This window comes from Mustela nivalis (assembly GCF_964662115.1).
Source record: "Mustela nivalis genome assembly, chromosome: 1".
In the NCBI taxonomy this organism is placed as follows: Eukaryota; Metazoa; Chordata; class Mammalia; order Carnivora; family Mustelidae; genus Mustela; species Mustela nivalis.
The window spans coordinates 115,932,261-115,955,842 of record NC_139020.1 but is presented as its reverse complement, the minus strand read 5'-3'; the positions used below and the strand labels follow the sequence as shown (position 1 = coordinate 115,955,842).

The 23,582-nt window shown below is 39.9% G+C and overlaps 1 protein-coding gene across 6 annotated transcripts in view; it reads left to right on the top strand.

Annotated features, from left to right (window-relative positions):
* Nucleotides 1-23,582, top strand: part of DRC9 (dynein regulatory complex subunit 9) — a 56,952-nt gene that overhangs the window by 22,661 nt on the left and 10,709 nt on the right. For 5 of the 6 annotated variants that reach the window (XM_082700108.1, XM_082700105.1, XM_082700106.1 and 2 more), the window contains exons 4-8: nt 983-1,197; nt 4,123-4,251; nt 10,735-10,816; nt 20,743-20,904; nt 22,109-22,183. In XM_082700108.1, the coding sequence (XP_082556234.1) occupies nt 983-1,197; nt 4,123-4,251; nt 10,735-10,816; nt 20,743-20,904; nt 22,109-22,183 (663 nt within the window). The remainder of the gene's footprint in view (nt 1-982; nt 1,198-4,122; nt 4,252-10,734; nt 10,817-20,742; nt 20,905-22,108; nt 22,184-23,582) is intronic. The other variant, XM_082700110.1, reaches the window with a different exon arrangement.

Sequence of the window (23,582 nt, the reverse complement as noted above, 5' to 3'; positions counted from 1 at the left end):
GCTGCATTTCTTTCTTTTTTTTTTTTTTTGAAGATTTTATTTATTTATTTGACAGAGGGAAAGATCACAAGTAGGCAGAGAGGCAGGCAGAGAAAGAGGGGAAGCAGGCTCCCTCCTGAGCAGAGAGCCTGATGCGAGGCTCGATCCCAGGACCTAAGATCATGACCTGAGCTGAAGGCAGCGGCTTAACCCACTGAGCCACTTAGGCGCCCCTCTTTTTTTTTTTTTTTTTAAGATGTTATTTATTTATTTGACAGAGAGAGATCACAAGTAGACAGAGAGGCAGGCAGAGAGAGAGGGAAGCAGGCCGCCTGCTGAGCAGAGAGCCCAATGTGGGACTCGATCCCAGGACCCTGAGATCATGACCTGAGCTGAAGGCAGCGGCTTAATCCACTGAGCCACCCAGGCGCCCTCTTTTTTTTTTTTTTTTTTTTAAAGACTTTATTTATTTGTCAGAGAGAATGAGCACAGGCAGAGGCAGAGCAAGGTGCCCGATAGGGGCTCGATCCCAGGACTCTGGGATCATGACCTGAACCAAAGGCAGCCGCTTAACCAACTGAGCCACCCAGGCATCCCAAGATGGCTGTATTTCTTATGCCATCTTGTTCCAAAAAGAATTTGAGGTGAACCAAGATCTCTAAGACACTGCCCCTCCCCTCACAGGGAGACATAAATACAAATAATTACAACATGGTAAATATCTGCTCGTGAGACATTTCACAAAGAACTTTACCTTTGATCTTAGTCTTAAAGTTTACCAAGTGGTAAGTTGAGGAAAGACAGGCAAAAGGAATGTTGTCTCAAGGCAGGAAGGCACAAAATAGCAGGACGTGATCTGGGTTGCTGAAGAAAAGGGTAATTTTCTTGTGTTTTGAGTACAAGTGGCAGAAGGTGAGGTTGAAAAATGTAGGCAGAAGCCCTGGTATAGCATTGTTTCCTTATTTTTAAAATCTGTCTTACACAGAACATCATTTCTTTCTAGAAGAAAAACAAGAGCTTAGAAAAACTTCCAGAGGCTTCAAGACCCTTAAAAATAACCAGTCCATTCTTACCTAAAGAAGAAACCAAGTTGCCAGAAATCCAAAAAGGAAGCCAGTTTACCAACGAGTTTAACAAAATGCAAGATCTTGTCTTCAAAACACCTACAAGACAGACCATAATGTCTGTGGAGATACTGAAGAAAATTCAGATTGATAGGTAAAGAACGCATGCATATTTGGAAATGTAATAGTATATTTATGATGGATGAAAAATGGGTGCAGGGGTGGCTGACTGCTGTCTTCTCTTAGGGATTGGTAATTAGATGCAAAGGTACTGCTGATAACAGGATTAGCTAAAGACTGCCTGGAGGGAGTCTGGTACAGGTATGGTGGCTTTATGATCATAGGCAAGTTGTTGAGACTTTGCATCCAGTTTTTAAAAGTGAAAATAATTATAGCAACTTTGCAACATCAGTGTGAGGATTAGAAATAAGGCTGCAGCCAAGTGCCTGGCACAAATAAAAGTAGCTGTTATGATGGCTTATCCACGAGTAAGAGATGCCATTCAAGTAGCCCACTTTTTTTTTTTTTAAGATTTTATTTTATTTTTATTTCTTTTTAAGATTTTATTTATTTATTTGACAGAGATTACAAGTAGGCAGAGAGGCAGGCAGAGCCAGAGAGAGGGAAGCAGGCTCCCCGATGAGCAGAGAGCCCGATGTGGGGCTCGATCCCAGGACCCTGGGATCATGACCTGAGCCAAAGGCAGAGGCTTTAACCCACTGAGCCACCCAGGCACCCCTATTTTATTATTTGACAGAGATCACAAGCAGGCAGAGAGGCAGGCGTAGGGAGGTGGGGGTGGGAAGCAGGCTCCCCGCTGAGCAGAGAGCCCGAGGGGGGCGCTTGATCCCAGGACCCTGGGATCACAACCTGAGCCGAAGGCAGAGGCTTTAACCTACTGAGCCACCCAGGCGCCCCTAAGTAGCCCACTTTTAAGCTGAGTTTTAATCCTGAGAATTTCTTAAAGGCAGTCTCAGTTTCCACTGTCTCATTAATCAGTTTTTTATCAGGCTTGCTGACAAGGAAGTCTGTTAAGTTTAAAAGAGGATGTAACATTATGCTAAGAATTGTTAGTAAATGAATGTTTATAGTAATGACCCAGGGTCACTAGCCATATCCAGCCTGTAGTCTGTTTTTGAAAATAAATTTTATTTGAATACAGCATTGCCTGTTTGTTTACATATTTCTTGCTGCTTTCGTGAGTAGCAAAGCTGAGTAGTTGCAACAGAGAATTTATGGCCTGCAAAGCCAAAAATATTTACAGTTTCCCCCTTTATAGGAAAAGTTTGCCAACTCCTGCATCAGAGAGCTAATGTTTCTTGTGAAATCAGTCTGGCTCAGATTTGCATACATGACAGAAAGTTGTCCTGCTTATAAATACCAATCTAGTTAATGTCCTTTTCATTCTTTGTGGGATGGCTCATATCTTTTCAATTTTTTTTTTTTTACTTCAGTGTACTTAACTTTTTTCTTTTTTTTTTTTTCTTTTTTATAAAAGATTTTATTTATTTATTTGACAGACAGAGATCACAAGTAGGCAGAGAGGCAAGCAGAGAGAGAGAGAGGGGAGGAAGCGGGCTCCCCGATGAGCAGAGAGCCCGATGTGGGGCTCGATCCCAGGATCCTGGGATCATGACCTGAGCCAAAGGCAGAGGCTTTAACCCACTGAGCCACCCAGGTGCCCCCTTAACTTTTTTCTTAATATAGTTATTGAATCTTTCTGTTTGAACGATTGTTAGTAAGTTATTATGTATAATAGTGAGTGTAATTCTTTCTGACTCTATATGAAAACATTAAATAGCAGTTTTTAAAATTCTGTACCCACTAGAGTATTATAAAAAGTAATGGAGCTACCTGGGTGGCTCAGTTGGTTAAGCGTCTGCCTTTGGCTCTGGTCATGATCCCAAGGTCCTGGGATGGACCCCTGAGTTGGGCTCCCAGCTCAGTGGAGAGCCTGCTTCTCCCTCTCCCTGCGACTCTCCCTGCTTGTGCTCTCTTGCTCTGTCCCTCAAATAAATAAATAAAAACCTTTAAAAAATAAAAGAAAATGAAAAGTAACAGACTATGAGTCAGGACACCTGAATTATAGCTCTACCTTTTCTCAAATTAGTTATGTGACCTTGGGCAAGTCATTTAACCTTCTTGAGACTGAGTTTACTCATCTCTAAAATGTGAGTGTTTTATTAGCTCTTTTTTTTTTTTTTTTAAAGATTTTATTTATTTATGGGAGAGAGAGAAAGAGGGGAGGGGCAGAGAAAGAAGCAAACTGCCTGCTGAGCAGGGAGCCTGACACAGGGCTTGATCCCAGGACCCTTTGATCATGACCTGAGCCAAAGGCAGGCACTTCACCGACTGAGCCACCCAGATGCCCCTATTAACTCTTTAAATTTTTTAAAAAAATGATTTAAATTTTGCAAAGTTACAAAATATTTTTAAAAAGCAGAAAAATATAAAGAATGAAATAATGAATACTTAGGTACATAAACACCAAATCTTAACATTTTACCATAATTACTTTAGAGGTTTTTTGGTTTTGTTTTTAAGTAAAATATTTAAGATACAATTGGAGCATCTTCAATTTTATCTTCCCTCAAAGACAAACTCTCTTCTGAATTTGGTGTTTATTATTCTCTTATGTTCTCTTGTGACGCTTTTATTAGGTATGTATGGGTCTTATTTAAAAATACAGTTTTATATGTTTTTAAATATTATATACATAATATCATACTATATATCCAGGGTTTGTTAGTCCTTGGTATGTAAGGTTAAGGAAGTTCTCTTTTATTTTTAGTTTGCTAGGAGTTTTTGTTGTTTATTTTCAAATGAGTGGACATTGAATTTTGCCAAATGTCTTTTCTGCATCTATTGGGATGGCCACATGTTTTTTCTCCTTTGCTTTTGTTTATGTGTTGCATACTATTAGACTTTCTAATGCTAAACTATTCTTGCATTCCAGGAGCAATTCCAGCTTAGTCATGGTTTTTCATCCAGGGTCTTAACCTGTGTGACTTCTGTAGCCCTTTGTAAATGTAAGAAAAAATATACCTTATTAACTCATTCTTTTTGTGTCTCCTTACAGGCAATTTCTCAGCGATATAATTACAGATACCAGGCAGGAGTTGGAAGAGTCAGGCACTTTCACTAGTCTCAAGAAAGCCCTGGGCAAAGAGAGGGAAAACAAAATGCATTTCTATGATGTCATTGCCAGGTCTGAGTAATATTAAGTTTATTTGTTGTGTTGTATTTTTTTCTATAGATTTTTATTTATTTGAGAGGGAAAGTGAGCATGAGTTTGAGAGAGAGAGAATGAGAGAGCAAGCGAGCAAGAAAGAGAGCACCCACAAGTTGGGGGTGGGGCAGAGGGAGAAACAGATTCCTCCTTAGGCAGGAGCCCAATGTGGGGTTCACTATCAGGACTCCAGGATTATGACCTTAGCTGAAGGCAGACCCAGGTGCCCCTGCTGTGTTGTATTTTAAAGTGCCATAAAACTTTTACCAGAGTTCTTGATTTCTAAAGCAAATCAAATTTGTGCCTTCCAGGGAAGATAAATAGAACTCAGAAATTTAGGTGCTAATCCTAGTTCTGCTGGGACAATAATTCAGATTTCTGGGCTCCAGTTATGTGTATCTACAGTATGTCAAGAATAGTCTTCCTACTGTACAGTAACCTTTCTTTTTTTTTTTAAATGTTAATTCCAGTTACTTAACATACGGTGTAATATTAGTTTCAGGTGTACAATATGGTGATTCAGTACTTCTGTACAATACCCAGTGCTCATTATGACAATTGCACTCCTTATTCCCCATCATCTATTTAACCCATACCCACCCTCTGATTACCATCCGTTTGTTCTCTGTAGTTAAGAGTCTGTGTCCTAGTTTATCTCTCTTTTTTCTTTGCTTGCTTGTTTTATTAAATTCCACATATGAATGAAATCCTATGGTATCTTTCTTTCTCTGACTGATTTATTTTGCTTATTAGTTTGATACTCTCTAGCTCCATCCATGTTATTGCAAATGGCAAGATTTCATTCTTTTTTATGGCTGAATAATAGTCCATTGTATATATACCACATCTTCTAACCCCATTCTTCAATCAGTGTTCACTTGGGCTGCTTCCATATCTTGACTATTGTAAATAATGCTGCTATAAACAGCAGGTGGATGTATCCCTCTGAATTAGTGTTTTGTGTTCTTTGGGTAAAAACCTAGCAGTGCAATTACTTGATCATACAGTAGTTCTATTTTTAACTTTTTGAGGAAACTCGATACTGTTTTCTGTGGCTGCATCAGTTTGCATTCCCCCCAAGAGTGCAAGTGGTTCCTTTTTTCTCCACATCCTCAACCAACACCTATTGTTTCTTGTGTTGTTGATTTTAGCCATACTGACAGGTGTGAAGTGATACCTCATTATAGTTTTGAATTTCATTTCACTGATGGTAAGTAATGATGAAATTTGATGAACATCTTTTCAAGTGTCTGTTGGCCATCTGTATGTCTTTGGAGAAATGCCTGTTCATGTCTTCTGCTCATTTTTAGAAAAATATTTATTTTTAAATATTTTATATTTATATATAATATAATATTATAACAACATTATTTATAATGATATATAATATGTATTTTGTATATAATAATAATGTTATATTAAATATATAAATATTTTAAATAAATATCCGAGGACCCTGGGATCAGGACCTGAGCTGAAGGCAGACGCTTAACAGGCGTTAAGCCACCCAGGCGTTCCTCTTCTGCCCATTTTTTAACTGGATTATTTTTTTGGGTGTTGAGTTTTGTAAGTTCTTTGTTATGGGTATCAACCTTTTATCAGGTCATTTGCCAATATCTTCTCCCATTCTATAGATTGCCTTTTAGTTTTCTAGATTGTTTCCATCACTGTGAAGATTTTTTTTTTTAATGCAGTCCCAATAGTTCATTTTTGCTTTTGTTTCCCTTGCCTCAGGAGACCTATCTAGAAAAAGGTGCCGTATCAGTGTCAATGTCAGAGAAGTTACTGCCTATGCTTTCTTCTAGGATTTTTATGGTTTTAGGCCTTACATTTAGGTCTTTAATCCATTTTGAATTTATTTTTGTAGTTGATATAAGAAAGTGATCCAATTTCTTCCTTTTGCATGTTGCTGTCCAGTTTTCCCAGCATCTGTTAAAGAAACTATGTTTTTCCCATTGGGTATTTTTTCATGCTTTGTCAAAGACTGACCGTATATTTATGGATTTATTTCTGAGTTTTTTATTCTGTGACATTGATCTTTCTGTCTGTTTTTGTGCCACAACCATCCTATTTTGATTATGACAGATTGTCATGTAGTTGGAATCATATAGTACATAACTTTCCTGGATTAGCTTCTTTCACTTAGTATTATGCGTTTAAGTTGCTTCCATGTCTTTTCATGCTTGACAGTTCATTTCTTTGTTAGCACAGAATAATACTTTATTGTCTGGATAAACCACAGTTTATCTATTCACATATTGTAGGACCACTTGGTTTTTTCAAGTTTTGGCAATTGTTGAATAAAGCTACTTTAAACATCTATGTACAGGTTTGTTTTTTTTTTAAAGACTTTGTTAGAGAGAGAGAAAGAAAGTGGGGAGGAGAGGGGCAGAAGGAGAGAGAGAGAGAGAAACTCAAGCAGACTCCATCCTGACTATGGAGCGTAATGCGTGGCTCAATCTCATGACTCTGTGATCAGACCTGAGCCCAAACCAAGAGTCAGACACTTTAGCCGCCTTCAGCATGCCACCCAGGCACCCCTCTATGTACAGGTTTTTGTGTGGATGTAAATTTTTAACTTATTTGAGGAAATACCAAGGAGCGTAATTGCCAAATTGTTATGGTAAGAGTATGTTTAGTTTTGTAAGAAGTTGCCAAACCAATTTTGCATTCCTGCCAACGATGAAAGAGAGTTCCTGTTGCTCCACATTTTTGGCAGTATTTGGTGGTGTCAGTCTTTGGGATTTCTGCCGTTCTATTCAGTGTATCGTGGTCTCATTGCTGTTTTATTTTGTTTTTATTATTTATTTATTTATTTATTTATTTTTATTTTTATTTCTTTTTTAAGATTTTATTTATTTATTTTTTAAAAGATTTTATTTATTTATTTATTTGACAGAGAGAAATTACAAGTAGATGGAGACGCAGGCAGAGAGAGAGAGAGGGAAGCAGGCTCCCCGCTGAGCAGAGAGCCCGATGCAGGACTCGATCCCAGCACCCTGAGATCATGACCTGAGCCGAAGGCAGCGGCTCAACCCACTGAGCCACCCAGGGGCCCCTGTTTTTATTTATTTATTATTTTTTTATTTTTTTAAAGATTTTATTTTTTTATTTGACAGAGAGAGATTACAAGTAGGCAGAGAGGCAGGCAGAGAGAGAGAGGAGGAAGCAGGCTCCCTGTGGAGCAGAGAGCCCGATGCGGGACTCGATCCGAGGACCCTGAGATCATGACCTGAGCCGAAGGCAGTGGCTTAACCCACTGAGCCACCCAGGCGCCCCGCCCCTTTTTTATTTTTAAAGCTTTTGTTCATTTATTTGACAGAGAGAGAGAGTGAGACAGGGGACACAGCAGGGGGAGAGGAAGAGCGAGAAGCAGGCTTCCCACTGAGCAGGGAGCCAGACATGGGGCTTGATCCCAGAACCCTGGGATCACGACCTGAGCTGAAGGCAGACACTTAACGACTGAGCCATCCAGGAACCCCTATTTTTTTTTTTTAAGCTTTTATTTATTTTCCAGATAGAGAACACAAGCAGGGGGAGAAGCAGGCTTCCTGCTGAGCAAGGAACCGAATCATGAGCTGAGTGGAAGGTAGACACTTAACCAACTGAGCTGCCCAGCTGTGCCTTCATTGCTGTTTTAATTGGGCATTGCTTTTGAATGGGAATAAAAAGTGATCTGACTGGCCTTTATCTCTTTTTTTTTTTTTTTTTTTAAAGATTTATTTGAGAGAGAGACAGTGAGAGAGAGCATGAGTGAGGAGAAGGTCAGAGGGAGAAGCAGACTCCCCGTGGAGCTGGGAGCCAGATGCGGGACTCGATCCCGGGACTCCAGGATCATGACCTGAGCTGAAGGCAGTCGTCCAACCAACTGAGCCACCCAGGCGACCCGGCCTTTATCTCTTAATGTGCTGAAATTTCCATTCATTATGATGATGAATCAAAGTGTAGTCGGATCCAGAGAGATGAGACATCTTTTGATTTGGCATATCTAAAAATGATAGGAAAAGACAGTTCACTAAAGGGGACATATGATGGGCCAATAAACATATAAGAAATGTTTACCTTCAAATCAATAGTACATGGGGCACCTAGGTGGCTCAGCTGGTTAAGTGTCTGCCTTTGGCTCAAGTCATGATCAGCCACCTTGGGTGGGCTCCTTGCTCAGCAGGGAAACTGCTTCTCCCTCTGTTTGTGCTTTCTCTCTCTCTCTGACAAATAAATAAATAAAATCTTTTAAAAAAAGTATCCATTTTTCATTTCTCACACTGGCCAGTTTTCTTCTTTATGGCAAACAACACCAGTGGGGATATAGTTTTAGATGTAATCTAGTGGGTTTTTTCCATGCCCCTAGTATAGTTAGAGCATCATTTTTGGTTAAATTAATACTTAGTATTTTGATTATTACTATGTGTGAATAGTTCACAGATGAGATATACAGTATATAATTATTAAATTTCCTTTCTTTTTTTTAATTTTTTTTTTTTTTAGATTTTATTTATTTATTTGACAGAGAGAGATTACAAGTGGACAGAGAGGCAGGCAGAGAGAGAGAGAGAGAGAGAGGGAAGCAGGCTCCCTGCGGAGCAGAGAGCCCGATACGGGACTCGATCCCAGGACCCTGAGATCATGACCTGAGCCGAAGGCAGTGGCTTAACCCACTGAGCCACCCAGGCGCCCCTAAATTTCCTTTCTTGAACAGCTTTTTTTCTTCCTAGAGTTAGATCTTGCCAATTTTTTGTTTGTCTGTTCTGACACTTCTGTTCCAAATCCAGCACCCAGCTCTTCACCAGAGCCCTAGAACTCCTTAAGGATAGTCATACATATTAAGCCTTTTCCCCTTATTTCCTTCCTTCCTTCCTTCCTTCCTCTTCCTCCCCTTCCTCCCTTTCCTTCCCTCCCTTCCTTCCTCTTTCTTTCTTTCTTTTCTTTCCTTTTGGGACTTTGTTCTGTTCTTTTTCACTTATTTATGTAACTGAATTGACCCTAGGGTTCTGAATTTATTATGAAATAAATATTTTACATCTTTCTTATCTATTTCTTGATAATCTATAGATGGGAATTACATCATCTATAGTTTGGCAAGACAATCTCAATCTCAAGATTCTAGTTAAGTATATGCTTACTAAACATTCCTGAATGGGAGTACTTATCTAGGTGCTACTTAGTGGTAAGGTGTTTTGGTTGTTGTTATAGACAGAATGTTCTGTGTACCCCACTCCACGTCCAATTTATATGTTGAAATCCTAACCCTCAATGTGATGGTATTAGAAGGTGGGACCTTTAAGAAGTGATGAGGTCATGAAGGTAGAGGCCTCAGGAATGAGATTAATGCCCATATAAAAGATAACCCATTCCATCATGTAAAGATGCAAGTGAAAATGACCATCTGTGAGCCAGGAAGCATTTTCTTAACTAGACACTGAATCTGATGGCACCCAAATCTTGGTCACAGCTTCCAAACTGTGAGAAATGAATTCTGTTACTTATATACTACCCAATCTGATATTTTTGTAATGGCAGCCTAAGCTAAGATAGTTTTTATTTTGTTTTGTTTATTCTTTTTATTTTTTCTTTAAAGGTTTTATTTATTTATTTGACAGAGATCACAAGCAGGCAGAGAGGCAGGAGGAGAGAGAGGAAAGGAACAGGCTCCCCACTGAGCAGAGAGCCCGATGTGGGGCTCAATCCCAGAACCTCGGGATCACTATCTGAGCCGAAGGCAGAGGCTATAACCCACTGAGCCACCCAGGCGCCCCTTGTTTTGTTTATTATTACATTATTTAATTTATTACATGGCTTCATTATTTTGTTTTTCTTTAAAACTAGATAATGGCATTACTAGAGGTAAGCAGAATTCTGTTTCTGAGTACAAACAGAAACCTAAAGTAGTTACGTTCTCCTTCAGAGAGCACTGAATTTGAATCCTGCCCTGCCATTTACTGCTTGTGTGCCCATGGCAAGTGTGTTAAGTCATGTGCTCTGAGAGCCGCCAAGATGAGATTATTCATGCAAAGATTTTTATCAGGGGAAATACCCATGTGAGAGAAAAGGTGGAGGGAACCTTCGGACTCAATGCTGATCCGACCCCAAGTGGGAGAGAGAAGGTTAGGTGGAAGAGAATGTCCTGCCCTTCCTTTCCCCACTCCTGTTCTCCTCTTCGCTTCTTCTCAGCAGCAGCTTTTTGAGATACAACCCATACACCAAAATCTCGCTTCTGGTTTACTAAAACAAATTGCAGTGATCTGTAAGGTATGACTAAAAGTGTGTTCCATGAACCAGCACCACTGGCAACATCTGAGAACTTGTTAGAAATGTGAATTCCAGGGCCTGGTCCTAGACCTACCGAATCAGAATCTCTGGGGGTAGAGCCCAGGAATCTGTTTTTTAACATTGGGGGTGAGCCTTGTGCATGCTGGAGTTTGAGAAACACCCCTCTAAACAAATCATTCTCACTTCTTCTAGGGAGGAAAAAGGAAAAAAACAGATAAGATCTCTTCAAAAACAGCTACTTAATGTCAAAAGAGAACGGCAAGCTGAAGTGCAGGTAAGAATCACCCGTCCAACACCGGAAGTTACTGAGCCAAAACGGCCATGTAAGAAGCCATCTTTCTTTTCTTTTTTTTTTTTTCTTTTTTCTTTTTTTTTTATAAACATATATTTTTATCCCCAGGGGTACAGATCTGTGAATCACCAGGTTTACACACTTCACAGCACTCACCAAAGCACCTACCCTCCCCAATGTCCATAATCCCACCCCCTTCTCCCAAACCCCCTCCCCCCAGCAACCCTCAGTTTGTTTTGTGAGATTAAGAGTCACTTATGGTTTGTCTCCCTCCCGATCCCATCTTGTTTCATTTATTCTTCTCCTACCCACTTAAGCCCCCATGTTGCATCACCACTTCCTCATATCAGGGAGATCATATGATAGTTGTCTTTCTCTGCTTGACTTATTTCGCTAAGCATGATACGCTCTAGTTCCAGCCATGTTGTCGCAAATGGCAAGATCAAAAGCTTTTGCACAGCAAAGGAAACAGTTAACAAAATCAAAAGAAAACTGACAGAATGGGAGAAGATATTTGCAAACGACATATCAGTTAAAGGACTAGTGTCCAGAATCTATAAAGAACTAGCAAACTCAACACCCAAAGAACAAATAATCCAATCAAGAAATGGGCAGAGGACATGAACAGACATTTCTGCAAAGAAGACATCCAGATGGCCAACAGACACATGAAAAAGTGCTCCATATCACTCGGCATCAGGGAAATACAAATCAAAACCACAATGAGATATCACCTCACACCAGTCAGAATGGCTAAAATCAACAAGTCAGGAAATGACAGATGCTGGCGAGGATGCGGAGAAAGGGGAACCCTCCTACACTGTTGGTGGGAATGCAAGCTGGTGCAGCCACTCTGAAAAACAGCATGGAGGTTCCTCAAAATGTTGAAAATAGAACTGCCCTATGACCCAGCAATTGCACTATTGGGTATTTACCCTAAAGATACAAACGTAGTGATCCAAAGGGGCACGTGCACCCGAATGTTTATAGCAGCAATGTCCACAATAGCCAAACTATGGAAAGAACCTAGATGTCCATCAACAGATGAATGGATCAAGAAGATGTGGTATATATACACAATGGAATACTATGCAGCCATCAAAAGAAAAGAAGCCATCTTTTTTTTTTTTTTTAAGATTTTATTCATTCATTTGACAGACAGATCACAAATAGGCAGAGAAGCAGGCAGAGAGAGAGGAGGAGGAAACAGGCTCTTCGCTGAGCAGAGAGCCCAATGCGGGGCTTGATCCCAAGACCCTGGGATCATGACCTGAGCCGAAAGCAGAGGCTTTAACCCACTGAGCCACCCAGGCACCCCAGAAGCCATCTTTCTTAAGCAAAGAAAAACTACAAATGAGAAATGGTTGTTTCTCCTGGGATGCCTTTACTAAGCAGAGTAATGTATAAAGAGAGTAACTAGAGAGCTGTCTGGGATATGTAAGTAAGTCCCCAGTAGAACTCGGGGAGACCACAGCACTCGGGAATGCTCAGTTTGTTCTTATTCCTCCCACCGCACTCAAGCATACCACTGACCCCTTCCTACAGGAGACCTTATCTCAGGCGGTCTCCTGTATTCCAGCATCCCAGATGCGAGACTAGTCCCAGATGGGACATTAAGCACATTAGAAACCTCCTTATACATGATGGTTAGGTTTGATAATGTCATCTGTATTATATTTCAAGTACAGAGTGGATTTGATGGGCTTTTATGGTCATTAGGACCTAATCTGTTATTTCATTTACCTCTTAAGAAAATGCATCCCAAGTTTTAAGCAGTAACTTTAGAAAACAATGCTTGGGATACACAGTTAGAAATTCTACTAGGATTTCTAATACAGTTAGCAGTTTAGAAAGTTATAAAATAACTTAATGTCAGCTTTTGCCTAGCTATTTGGACAAGTTTATGCTTCAGATCAGGGAGTCTTCATTATTTCTTATATAGAAGTTAGAAGACTTTTTTTTTTTAACTCTCTTTTTTTTAAGATTTTATTTATTTATTTGACAGACAGAGATCACAAGTAGGCCGAGAGGCAGGCAGAGAGAGTAAGAGGGAAGCAGGCTCCCCACCAAGCAGAGAGCCCGATGCAGGACTCGATCCCAGGACCCTGGGATCATGACCTGAGCTAAAGGCAGCGGCTTAACCCACTGAGCCACCCAGGCACCCCAGAAGTTAGAAGACTTTTTTAAAAAAAGATTTTATTAAGACGGAGAGAGCATGAACAGGGAGAGCGGCAGAGGGAGACTTCCGCGGAGCAGAGAGCAAAATGCAGGTCTTGACTCAAGACCCTGGGATCATGACCTAAGCCAAAGGCAGGCACTTAACCAACTGAGCCACCCAGGTGCCCCAGCCAGTATGTTTTCAGATAGTTTTAAAGTTCCATTTTGTTGCACTCTTCCTACTAGAATTCCAATGATCCCTATTTAGACTTTTTGATAGTGACCTTTAGGTCTCTCTGTTTCTTAAAAAAAATTTTCTCTTTGTTCATGTAATTGAATAATCTCTGTTTGTCTGTCTCCAATTTCACTGACTTTCCATCATCTCCATTCTACTATTAAGCCCTTCTAGTACTTTTTTTGTTTTAAAATTTAGAAAATTAGTTTTAGAATTTCCATTTAGTTCTTTTTTTATAGTTCTATTTCTCTGCTGAGGTTTCTTGTTTTTTATTTATTATGAGCATATTGCTCTTTATTGAGCTTTGTTTAAAATTCTTATCTATTGGGATGCCTGATTGGCTCAGTTGGTAGAGCCTACCAACAGGGTTGTGAGTTTAAGCCCCATGTTGGGTATAGGTATTACTTAAAAAGAAAATCTTAAAAAAAAATCCTTGTCTGCTAGTTCCAACCTTTGGCATCTTAAGGTTAATCTCCCTTGAGAATGGTTCATAGTTCTCTTTTTCTTCAATATGGAGTCATTTTGGAATGTGTCCTGGACAGTGTGAATATTATGTTGTAGAGGCTCTGCATTCTGTTTTATCTCCCAAAGTGTACTGACATTTTTGTTTTAGTGGTCAGTTAACTCCATTAAATTAAAACTAAAAACTCTCACCGACATTGGGCAGTAGCTCACTTCAGTTCATTTCCTTTTCTCCTTGGCAGGGCTGCCTATGTTCTTCCTGGCACCATTGTGCCTCAGGAGTGAGCCAAAGATATGCACAGAATTTATACAACAAATGTGAAGCTTTTTCTCTCCTTTTCAGCATTATTGAAAACTATTTGGCTCTAGTTGTCCAAAAATCTGTTTTCTGGTTCTTCAGTCTGAAAAGACTGCGATGAGGGTTCTCACTGCTTTACACAATCCACTGCTACCCTCCACTCTGTAGTGCTGACTATGGTCTAATCAAGGTCATGGAAAGTTGGAAACTCAGCACATGCTGTACCTCTCTTACAAGTGTCTCCTTCCAGATTTTGCCTGATTTTGTACACTCCAGTGTTTTTATGTGATTGCCTTTTGTATTGAGCCCAGAGTTTATAGTTACTAGCTGTGTGAAGGTCATACTGGCAGGAACTTATTGGCAATAGTGAAAGTTAGACTTCTAAATATTCAGTTAGGAGACAGAACTTGGGATTTATAAGGAACTAGAAGAAGGCCAGTTTATAGCTGCTGAAGTTTGAAGAGAAACGGAGAGGATAACATAGATGAACTTAGAATAGGAGAAGGCAACAAATTATGGAGGGCCTTGTAAGCCATGCTTCTCTGGGGAAACACCATCAATGGGTGTCCTGTACATGGGGGAGGCTCGTCATGTAAGACATCTGCCTTGTCCCTGGGGGTCAGGGTTTGGACCATGTTGAAGTTCTAGGTCTGTAATCTTTGTTGTTGTGTTTCTTAGGGCTATATCTAATCTGCTCCAGACCTGTGGCTTTAGGTTGACCAGGAGTTTCTTTAAGCAATTACCCTTACCTCATCCTGCTGCCTCTAGAACATACCATAAACCTTTCCAGTGCTGGAGCTGCCACTAAGGTATTTAGCATTGAGGAGATATTCTCAAAACAAAATGCCTCGGAGGATTTATTTTTCTCCTGGGCCTAGGGTTTCTCATTTCCCTTAAATTTATATATTTATGTAAATATATAAAAATATATAATTATATATAATTTATAACATATATATTATATAGTATTTATTTACAATTATATATAAATACATATATGTACATACATATATTACATATATATACACATTCCTTCAAGGAGATTATATATATATCAGTGCTTGGGATACACTGTAGGCAGTTAGAAATTAGTTCTATTAGGATTTCTAACACACTTAGCAGTTTACAAAGTTATATATATACATATGTGTGTGTGTGTGTGTGTATATGTGTACATATATAAGCAATTATAATTGCTTATATATGTACACATATATACACACATATATATACCACACACGTGTATATATATATAACTTTGTAAACTTGTAAACTATATATAACTTTGTAAACTGCTAAGTGTGTTAGAAATCCTAATAGAACTAATTTCTAACTGCCTACAGTGTATCCCAAGCACTGATATATATATAATCTCCTTGAAGGAGATATATATATCTTCAAGGAGAAGGTTGGCTGATAAAGAAGAGTCCTTCACTTACTTCATCTTTGCCCTGATTATTGAGGTTAAATGAGGTAACAGTGAAGGATATGAACCCATTCCAACTCATTTTGACTGGTTACAGAAGGGGCCAAAGGGCACAAAGCTGGATGCCCTGTAACCCTAAAGTTTCTTGGATCCAGATTCACATGAATGTCTAGACCGGGTGGCCCTATGCCAATGGTAGCACCACTAATTCCTCAGCTTTTGGTTCTTTATTCAGCAATCACATTGCCATCCATGGTCACTGACTATACTTTGGAAAGCTCAGTGCTATGCAGAAGCTTTGCATAATTTTTTTTTTTTAAGATTTATTTATTTGAGAGAGAGAGTACGTGCTCTTGGGATGAGGGCAGGAGCAGAGGGAGAGAGAGAATCTCAAGCAGACTCTCTGCTGAGTGCAGAGCCTCAGCACTCAGGGGCTCAATCTCACGACCCTGAGATCATGACCTGAGCTGAAATCAAGAGTCAGACACTTAACCAACTGAGCCACCCAGGTGCCCCTGCTTCTTATTTTAAAACAGGCCTGAACTACTCCATCCTCCAAACCATACTTTGGTTTTTCTCTGGCCACACTATTACTAACTTTTGCATGTTACCCAGTTCTTTTCTTCACTTAGCCTCTCGGCTTTTTGTACTCTCTTTGATGACACTGATTTCCTTTTTGGGGGGACTGGATATAGAGTTGAGTACCTAAGACAACAGGTTGAGCTGACTCTGATGAACTTTAGGCTCCAAAATGGGTTAAGGAAGTAGATGAAGATATAGAAGGCACGTTTGCTAATTTGCAAGCAACTCAAAGCCAGTATATGATAAGCAATAGATAACAGAATTCAAAAGCCTTTTTTTAGAGCCTGAACTGACTCCAAGAGGAGGCAAAAGTGAAATGAAAGGTCTCATTTTGTTTAGAAGACTCCTGTAAATTGAGAATTGTGAAGACCTAACTTGTCTTCAATAGTTTCATTAGAGGCTTAGCCAGGTTTTAACATGAATCCCTGAGATTAGGGTCTTATCACTTTTGTGGTAGTAACAGCATTTTTTTTTAAAGATTTTATTTATTTACCTAATAGATCACAAGTAGGCAGAGAGGCAGGCAGAGCGGGGAGGGGGGGAGCAGGCACCCACCAAGCAGAGAGCCTGATGCAGGGCTCTACCCCAGGACCCTGAGATCATGACCTGAGCCAAAGGCAGAGGCTTAAACTACTGAGCCACCCAGGCGCCCAGTAGCAGCATTTTTAAAAGCTGTCTGCCTTCCCATCATCTGTAGACTTCGCAAAGTCTCCCTTTTATAGTGCTGCTTCTACTGGATTGTCCTCAGAAGCCTGACAATCATGATCAGTCTTGTGAAAAACATCTGAAGGGCTTCCTCTTTGTTTTGATTACTGCATTTTGTGGCACTCTATTGTGTTTATACAACGGAAAAAAATACTTCCTTGTCCTCTGTTGTAGTTAGACATGTATAATATTGTGTATAGTATAAGGCATTACATTTAAAAGAGTTTACTCAGCGGAGATCCGTCAAGACAGTGAGGTGTACGGAAACTTTATCACAAAAGGGAAGAGGAAATTGGTACAATTGGAAAGGAAATTGTTCAAATGGAAATGAAGGAATGGGTGGAATTGGAGCCTGAAACTTTAGAAATCTGGATCTGTTTCATCTGCATCTTAGAATGGGGGACTGTGGGGTGCCTAGGTGGCTCAGTGGGTTAAGCCGCTGCCTTCGGCTCAGGTCATGATCTCAGGGTCCTGGGATCAAGTCCCGCATCAGGCTCTCTGCTCAGCGGGGAGCCTGCTTCCTCCTCTCTCTCTCCCTGCCTGCCTCTCTGCCTACTTGTGATCTCTCTCTGTCAAATAAATAAATAAAATCTTAAAAAAAAAAAAAAAAGAATGGGGGACTGTGTAGCTCAGATTTTATTCAGAGAGTATTCTAGAAGCTGCCACTGTTAGTCATAGACAACTACAGATGTTAACTTAATACAGAACTGTATTTTTTCTGTGGCTTTTGCCACTTAAATAGACCACATTCCCATTTTCCTTTTTCCCTCCAATCAAACCCTCATCTCTGCTTTGTGTTCAATTATGAAAACAGACACCACCATTAAAATCCTTTGGCTCAAACTTTTGTGGCAGCTGTTGGAGCCTTATTAACTGTAATTGGTTGGCTGCTTGTTTCCATTACTAAATTGTGCTCCTCTGAATTCAAATAACGAGTACAGATCTGAAGACAGTTTGGTGATTTGTAAGTCAGGTTTGGTCTGCTTGTGATCTCTCTCTGTCAAATAATAAATAAAACAAATAAATAAATAAATAAATAAAATCTTTAAAAAAAAATGCCGTTGCTATGGGGACGCCTGGGCAGCTCAGTAGGGAAATTGTAGACCAATGTTTTAAGATCTTATTAGGTTACATAACATAATATCTTTTTCTTGCCAGAGGTGGAAACTCATAGAGTTTTAATTCTGCATTTATGATCTTCATATTTTTACTCCAAAAGACTCAATATTTGGTTTGATAAAGAAAACTGACCAGAACATTTTCTTGAGTCTTTGAAAGTATATCTGTGTGTTGATGCTATTTAATGAATACCTGACTGTTCAACACCGTTAGATTCTGTGAGAAACAAAACTGCAGTTATTTATATGGGCTGAGGTTTTCTAGAAAAGGTTTTCTGGGCTTAAGTGGTATATAAGCAGGGTGTCAAAGAAAGACTACATGGTTAGATAGGTATAAAGATTCCAGCCGATGAGGAAGGGAAGCTGTCACATTTCGCTCTAACTCAAGTCTTCCTAGAAATCCAGACTTTATCACTGACCACCATACAGCTTGAATCAGAAGGGAGGAGGGAAGCAAAATGGAAAGAGATGGGAAAAGGAAATAGAGTGTAGAAAGAAGGGGAAAACGGAGCCAAAAAAGACTTTTCTTAAAATGCATTTAATGAACATTTATTGAGTAGCTAAGTTGTGCAAGACACTGGCAGGATTTTACAGTTGAGAAAGGTCTTAGGTTAAGTAAATTGCCCACAATCCTACAGCTTTTAAGAGGTTAAGAAGTACTGCAATGTATTAGCCAGCTGGACTGGTAACATGTTCTCAGCCAGAGATACTCATCTCCTTGGAAGGCTCTGGTACTGGCGGAACAACTGAATAATTGGAATGATTCCATAGTGTTTACACCAAGAAGTCAGACAAAATGAGTTGAAGGAAGTCTGACTAAGTTTAGGGGCCTATGATCCTTTAAACCATATTTGCTTTTCATGGTGGATAATCCTGATGGATTTCTGCTGTTTCTTCGAATGCTTAGAACTAACTCCATCCAGCTTACACGGCAGAACTAAAGTTGGTTGGTATTTAGAGAAACAGCGATCTCTGACTAAAGCAGTGTGTTTTCATTATTAATTGTGTTTGCTTGTCATGCTGTCAGCTAACCAATCATCTCTCTGTGAAATTACTCCTGCTGCATCTGTTCTTCTCAAATGATCAGATGTTATCTCCCCGACTAAAACCCTTCTGAGGCTTCCCATGGCCCTTGGATTACAATTCAAACCCCATACTAGTGCTTCGGAGGGCCTACATGGTCCGTCTTACCTCCGTCTCCAGCCTCATCTTGTCCTACTCTCAACCCTCGCTGGGATAGTCTCCAGAGTTTTCTTTCAGTTCCTGGAATGTATCCAGGTTTTTGCGGCTTCAGGACTTGGGTACTTATTTTTCCTCTTTCTTAGACTCCTCCTTGATCCCTTTTCATGTGACCTCCATACTTACCCTTCAGGTGTCAGATTTAACATTCCCTTCTCAGAGAATCCTTCATAGACTACCTGATCTAATGTGGGCCTCCCTTGTCACTCTCTCCCATGGCCTGTTGTCCTATTGAGTGTTGTCTTTAAGAGTGTTTTGTGCCTTTAAAAACGTTTGCTTTCTTTTTTAAGACTTTATTTACTTAGTTAATTTTTTAACTAAGAGAGAGAGAGAGCGAGAGAGCAAGTGGGCAGAAGGGCAGAGGGAGGGAGAATCCTGAAGCAGGCTCCCTGTTGAGCAGAGAGCCCAACATGGGGCTCCCTCTCCCAACCCTGAGATCATGACCTAAGCTGAAATCAAGCGTCAAATACCCAACTGACTGAGCCACCCATGCACCCCTTAAGATCTTATTTTTAAGTAATCTCTATACCCAACGTGGGCTCGAACTCATTACCCTGCGATCAAGAGGTGCACATTCCACCAACTGAGCCATCCAGATGCCTCAAAAAGTTTGTTTTATTTTAATCACATCTCTATCACTAGACTGTAAGCTCTATGAGGGCAAAGACCACGTCTATTAGTTCTCCACTATTTAGCTTAGTATGGTACTGAATGAATAGTTTTTAAATGAATATTAAAACCTTAAAATTGCCAAGCACTTTGGGACCTGCAAAGAGTTTTTACATATTCTTAATTAACTCCTTACAATCACTTGCTGAGATATTCCAGACAGGGCAGATATTAATGTTATTATTTTATAGCAGGTAAAACGTGCAGAGTTTAACTGACTTGGCCAGGCTGACACAGCTATTGGGGGCTTGGGTGAGAAGACAGGTCTTTTGATCATTTAGAGCAGTGCTTTTTCTACCAAAATGAGATGGTAATGAGAAGTCTTTGTGTATACAGACTATCCAAATAGTGTACTAGGAAAAAAATCTCCCATTCTTGATGCTTAGAACTACTTAGCCTTCGTTTTCATGTATACTGTCCATGATTATTGGCTAACTTTCCTGTAGTGCAATAATAGTAAAATAGATCCATTTTCTTGTTGATTTATAGATACAAAAGGTAGGCTTTAGCCATTGGCTGAACTGAATGGAGGTAGAATATTTTTTTTTTACTTTATTATTTTAAAAATTATTTATTTATTTTTATTTATTTTATTAAAGGATTTTGTTTATTTACTTGACAGAGAGAGAAATCACAAGTAGGCAGAGAGGCAGGCAGAGAGAGAGAGGGAAGCAGGCTCCACACTGAGCAGGGAGCTCAATGTGGGGCTTGATCCCAGGACCCTGAGATCATGATCTGAGCCGAAGGCAGATGCTTAACCCATTGAGCCACCCAGGTGCCCCTGATTTATTTATTTTAGAGGGGGGGGGCTGGAGGAGGGGCAGCGGGAAGGGAGGGGGAGAGAGAGAGAATCTCAAGCAGATTCCCTACTGAGCAGAGAGCCCAATGCCAGGCTCCATCTTATGACCCTGAGAACATGACCTGAGCCAAAATCAAGAGTTGAATGCCCAAGGAACTGAGCCACCCAGGCACCCCCTGCATGTATTTTAATTTAGAAACTTGGTCTTACCTCTACAGAGTCGGAATGAATATATTGCTCACCTCAGGGACCAGTTGCAAGAAATGAAGGCAAAAACCAACATGGAAAATCGCTATATGAAGAAAAACACTGAGCTGCAGATCTCCCAGACCCAGAAGAAATGTAACAGAACTGAGGAGCTTTTGCTGGAAGAGATAGAGGTAATCACTGCTGCTTGAGGAATGAACACATTTGAGCTGTCACTCTTCATATTGCTTCAGCTAACAGAGGAGGAAGGAGAGGGAGAGTATCTTGATCTTTGCTCCAGCTCTCCTGCAGCTCTCACATTTGAGACCAGAAGTAAAAAGAGAATGAAGTCTTGTGTATTTGCAGGCAGAGATTCTGATGGGCTGTAGCCGACATCCACTGTTTTTTGTTTGTTTGTATTTTTAAAGATTTTATTTATTTATTCGACAGAGAGAGATCACAAGTAGGCAGAGAGGCAGGCAGAGAGAGAGAGAGAGGAGGAAGCAGGCTCCCTGCTGAGCACAGAGCCCGATGCTGGACTCGATCCCAGGACCCTGAGATCATGACCTGAGCGGAAGGCAGCGGCGGCTTAACCCACTGAGCCACCCAGGCGCCCCCATCCACTGTTTTTTTGTGACGACTGAAAGTCAGTTGTACTTTCTTCCCTTGGTCACTTTATCCTTATTTTATAAAACCACTTGCCATTTCTCCTGGTAACGTGGGCAAAACAAGATGCTTATTAAGTGTGGGTTTTTGCTGCTGCCCAGCTGGTACCTTTTATCCCTCTATTAAGAAATATAAAATCAAAAGAGCTGAATTTCATTCAAACCTAAATTTATATAGCTGGAAAGTCACCGCGGAAAAGAGTAGGAGAAAGAAACAAGGGGCAGACCCTCACTAGAAAAGGAAGGCTCCAATGGCTAAATGAACAGTAGGTAGGTGGGAAGGAACAAACATGTCATCCCTGGGGAGGAGGACTGCTTTCCCTGGGCCCCACTCATTTGAAAGCTTACTCCCCTGGGTTAGTTAGACAACCCTGACTACAAACTTTACTTGCACTCTGGAATTTCCTTTTCTAGGCCTAAGAACCTTGTGCCCTTGAAGCATGGTTTCTCTCCTTCAATTGACATCACTTTATCCAGGCAAGCGGATCATAGTCCTTTTGTCCTGGGCACTGGCATGTGTCCCCTACAATGCCAGCAAATGGCCTAGCGACATTTGTGAACATGAACTGGGTTGAAGGGAATGACTTCCCAGCCCTAGAGCAATATGGCAGGATTCTTGGGATCTCAGCTGGTAAAGAAAATTGAGATCTGGCCACAGATCTCTAATATTGAGAATTTCTCATTCCGAACCCTGCTGGCAAGATTTCCTGATACTGGTTTATTGTTGTCACAGAAACTGAGGTTGAAAACTGAAGAAGAGAACAGGATTCATCTGGAGATTGAAACGTTCCTTAGAAAAGAGCAGCAGGTGGGTCCCCAAAACTTTTCCATGCTCTGATGGGTTTGTGTTTCACTTACAAAATACATATTTCTTTATTCATCTTATTTCTTCTTGTGTGAATTATATGTGACTGAAGTGGTTTTAATTAGTACTTCTAAAACTAATAACAAACTAAGCTGAGAGGAGTTTTAAAAAAAATCCCTGTTGGGATGAATAAGGAAAACATTTCTAGCTTAGAATTCAGTTTACCTTTGAAAAAGCTAATAAATTTTCAGTAAACAGTTCCAAATTTGTGGTTAAAGAAAATAATTTATACCTGCTATCTCACAGGGCTTTACTAAAACCAAAATCTAAATTTCTAATAAGGAATGGGATCTTATACACAGGCAGTTTAAGGATTATGTGCCATGTTCCTTGTTCAGTATTAGATGCCTAGTTAGCACGTGTTTAATGACAATCCGATGAGTTAGTTGGTGGGTGAATGGATAATGGATGGGTGAAGTCAGTGTTTCCCAGATTGTCAGCCCAGTAACACGACATAGATTTTTTTTTTGAAGATTTTATTTATTTATTTGACAGTCAGAGATCACAAGTAGGCAGAGAGGCAGAGGAGGAAGTAGGCTCCCCGCGGAGCAGAGAGCCCGATGTGGGGCTCAATCCCAGGACCCTGGGATCATGACCTGAGCCGAAAGCAGAGGCTTAACCCACTGAGCCATCCAGGCACCCCCAGAAAGACATAGATTTTGAAAAGAAAGAGTGAAAGCTCTCATAATCACCCCCAAATTATTCCAGTAGTTCTTCCAAATCTTTTTCTTGATATACATACTGGTTTATGTACCTAAATACTTACATTTTTAGTATTTATCTATCCATCTATTTATTTATTTGTTAATATTTCTGACATAAATAGGATCATACCACATATATTATTCCAGACTCTTTTTTAAAAATATACTTTGTCTTACTGTTTCCAATAGCAATACAACTGCTATATAATATCCCATTGAGGGGTAGACCAAAATTTAGTTAGCCATTCTTCTGCCACTGGACATTCAGGTTGTTTCCAATTTTGCTAGTATAACAATGCTAAACATTCTTAGCTATGTCTGTAAATGCATGGTATATGGAAAGTCTATTCATTTTTGCATATCACTGTAGATGCCTTATGCCCTCTCATATTAGTTTTAATGTTTTTCAGTTAATTCATTTAGATTTGCTTTCTAGAAAATCTTTTCGACTGCAGACAATTTTACATTTTCGTTTTTGTTATTTATATGTGTTTCCATTTTGTTGCTTATAGTATAGCTTGAGTGTCAAGTGTAATGTTGACTAGTAGTAGTGATAATGGGGCACCATTGTTCTGTTTTTGGTTTTAGTGGTATTTCAGTCAATATTACATATGAATTCATAGTCTAGCCCAGGTTCT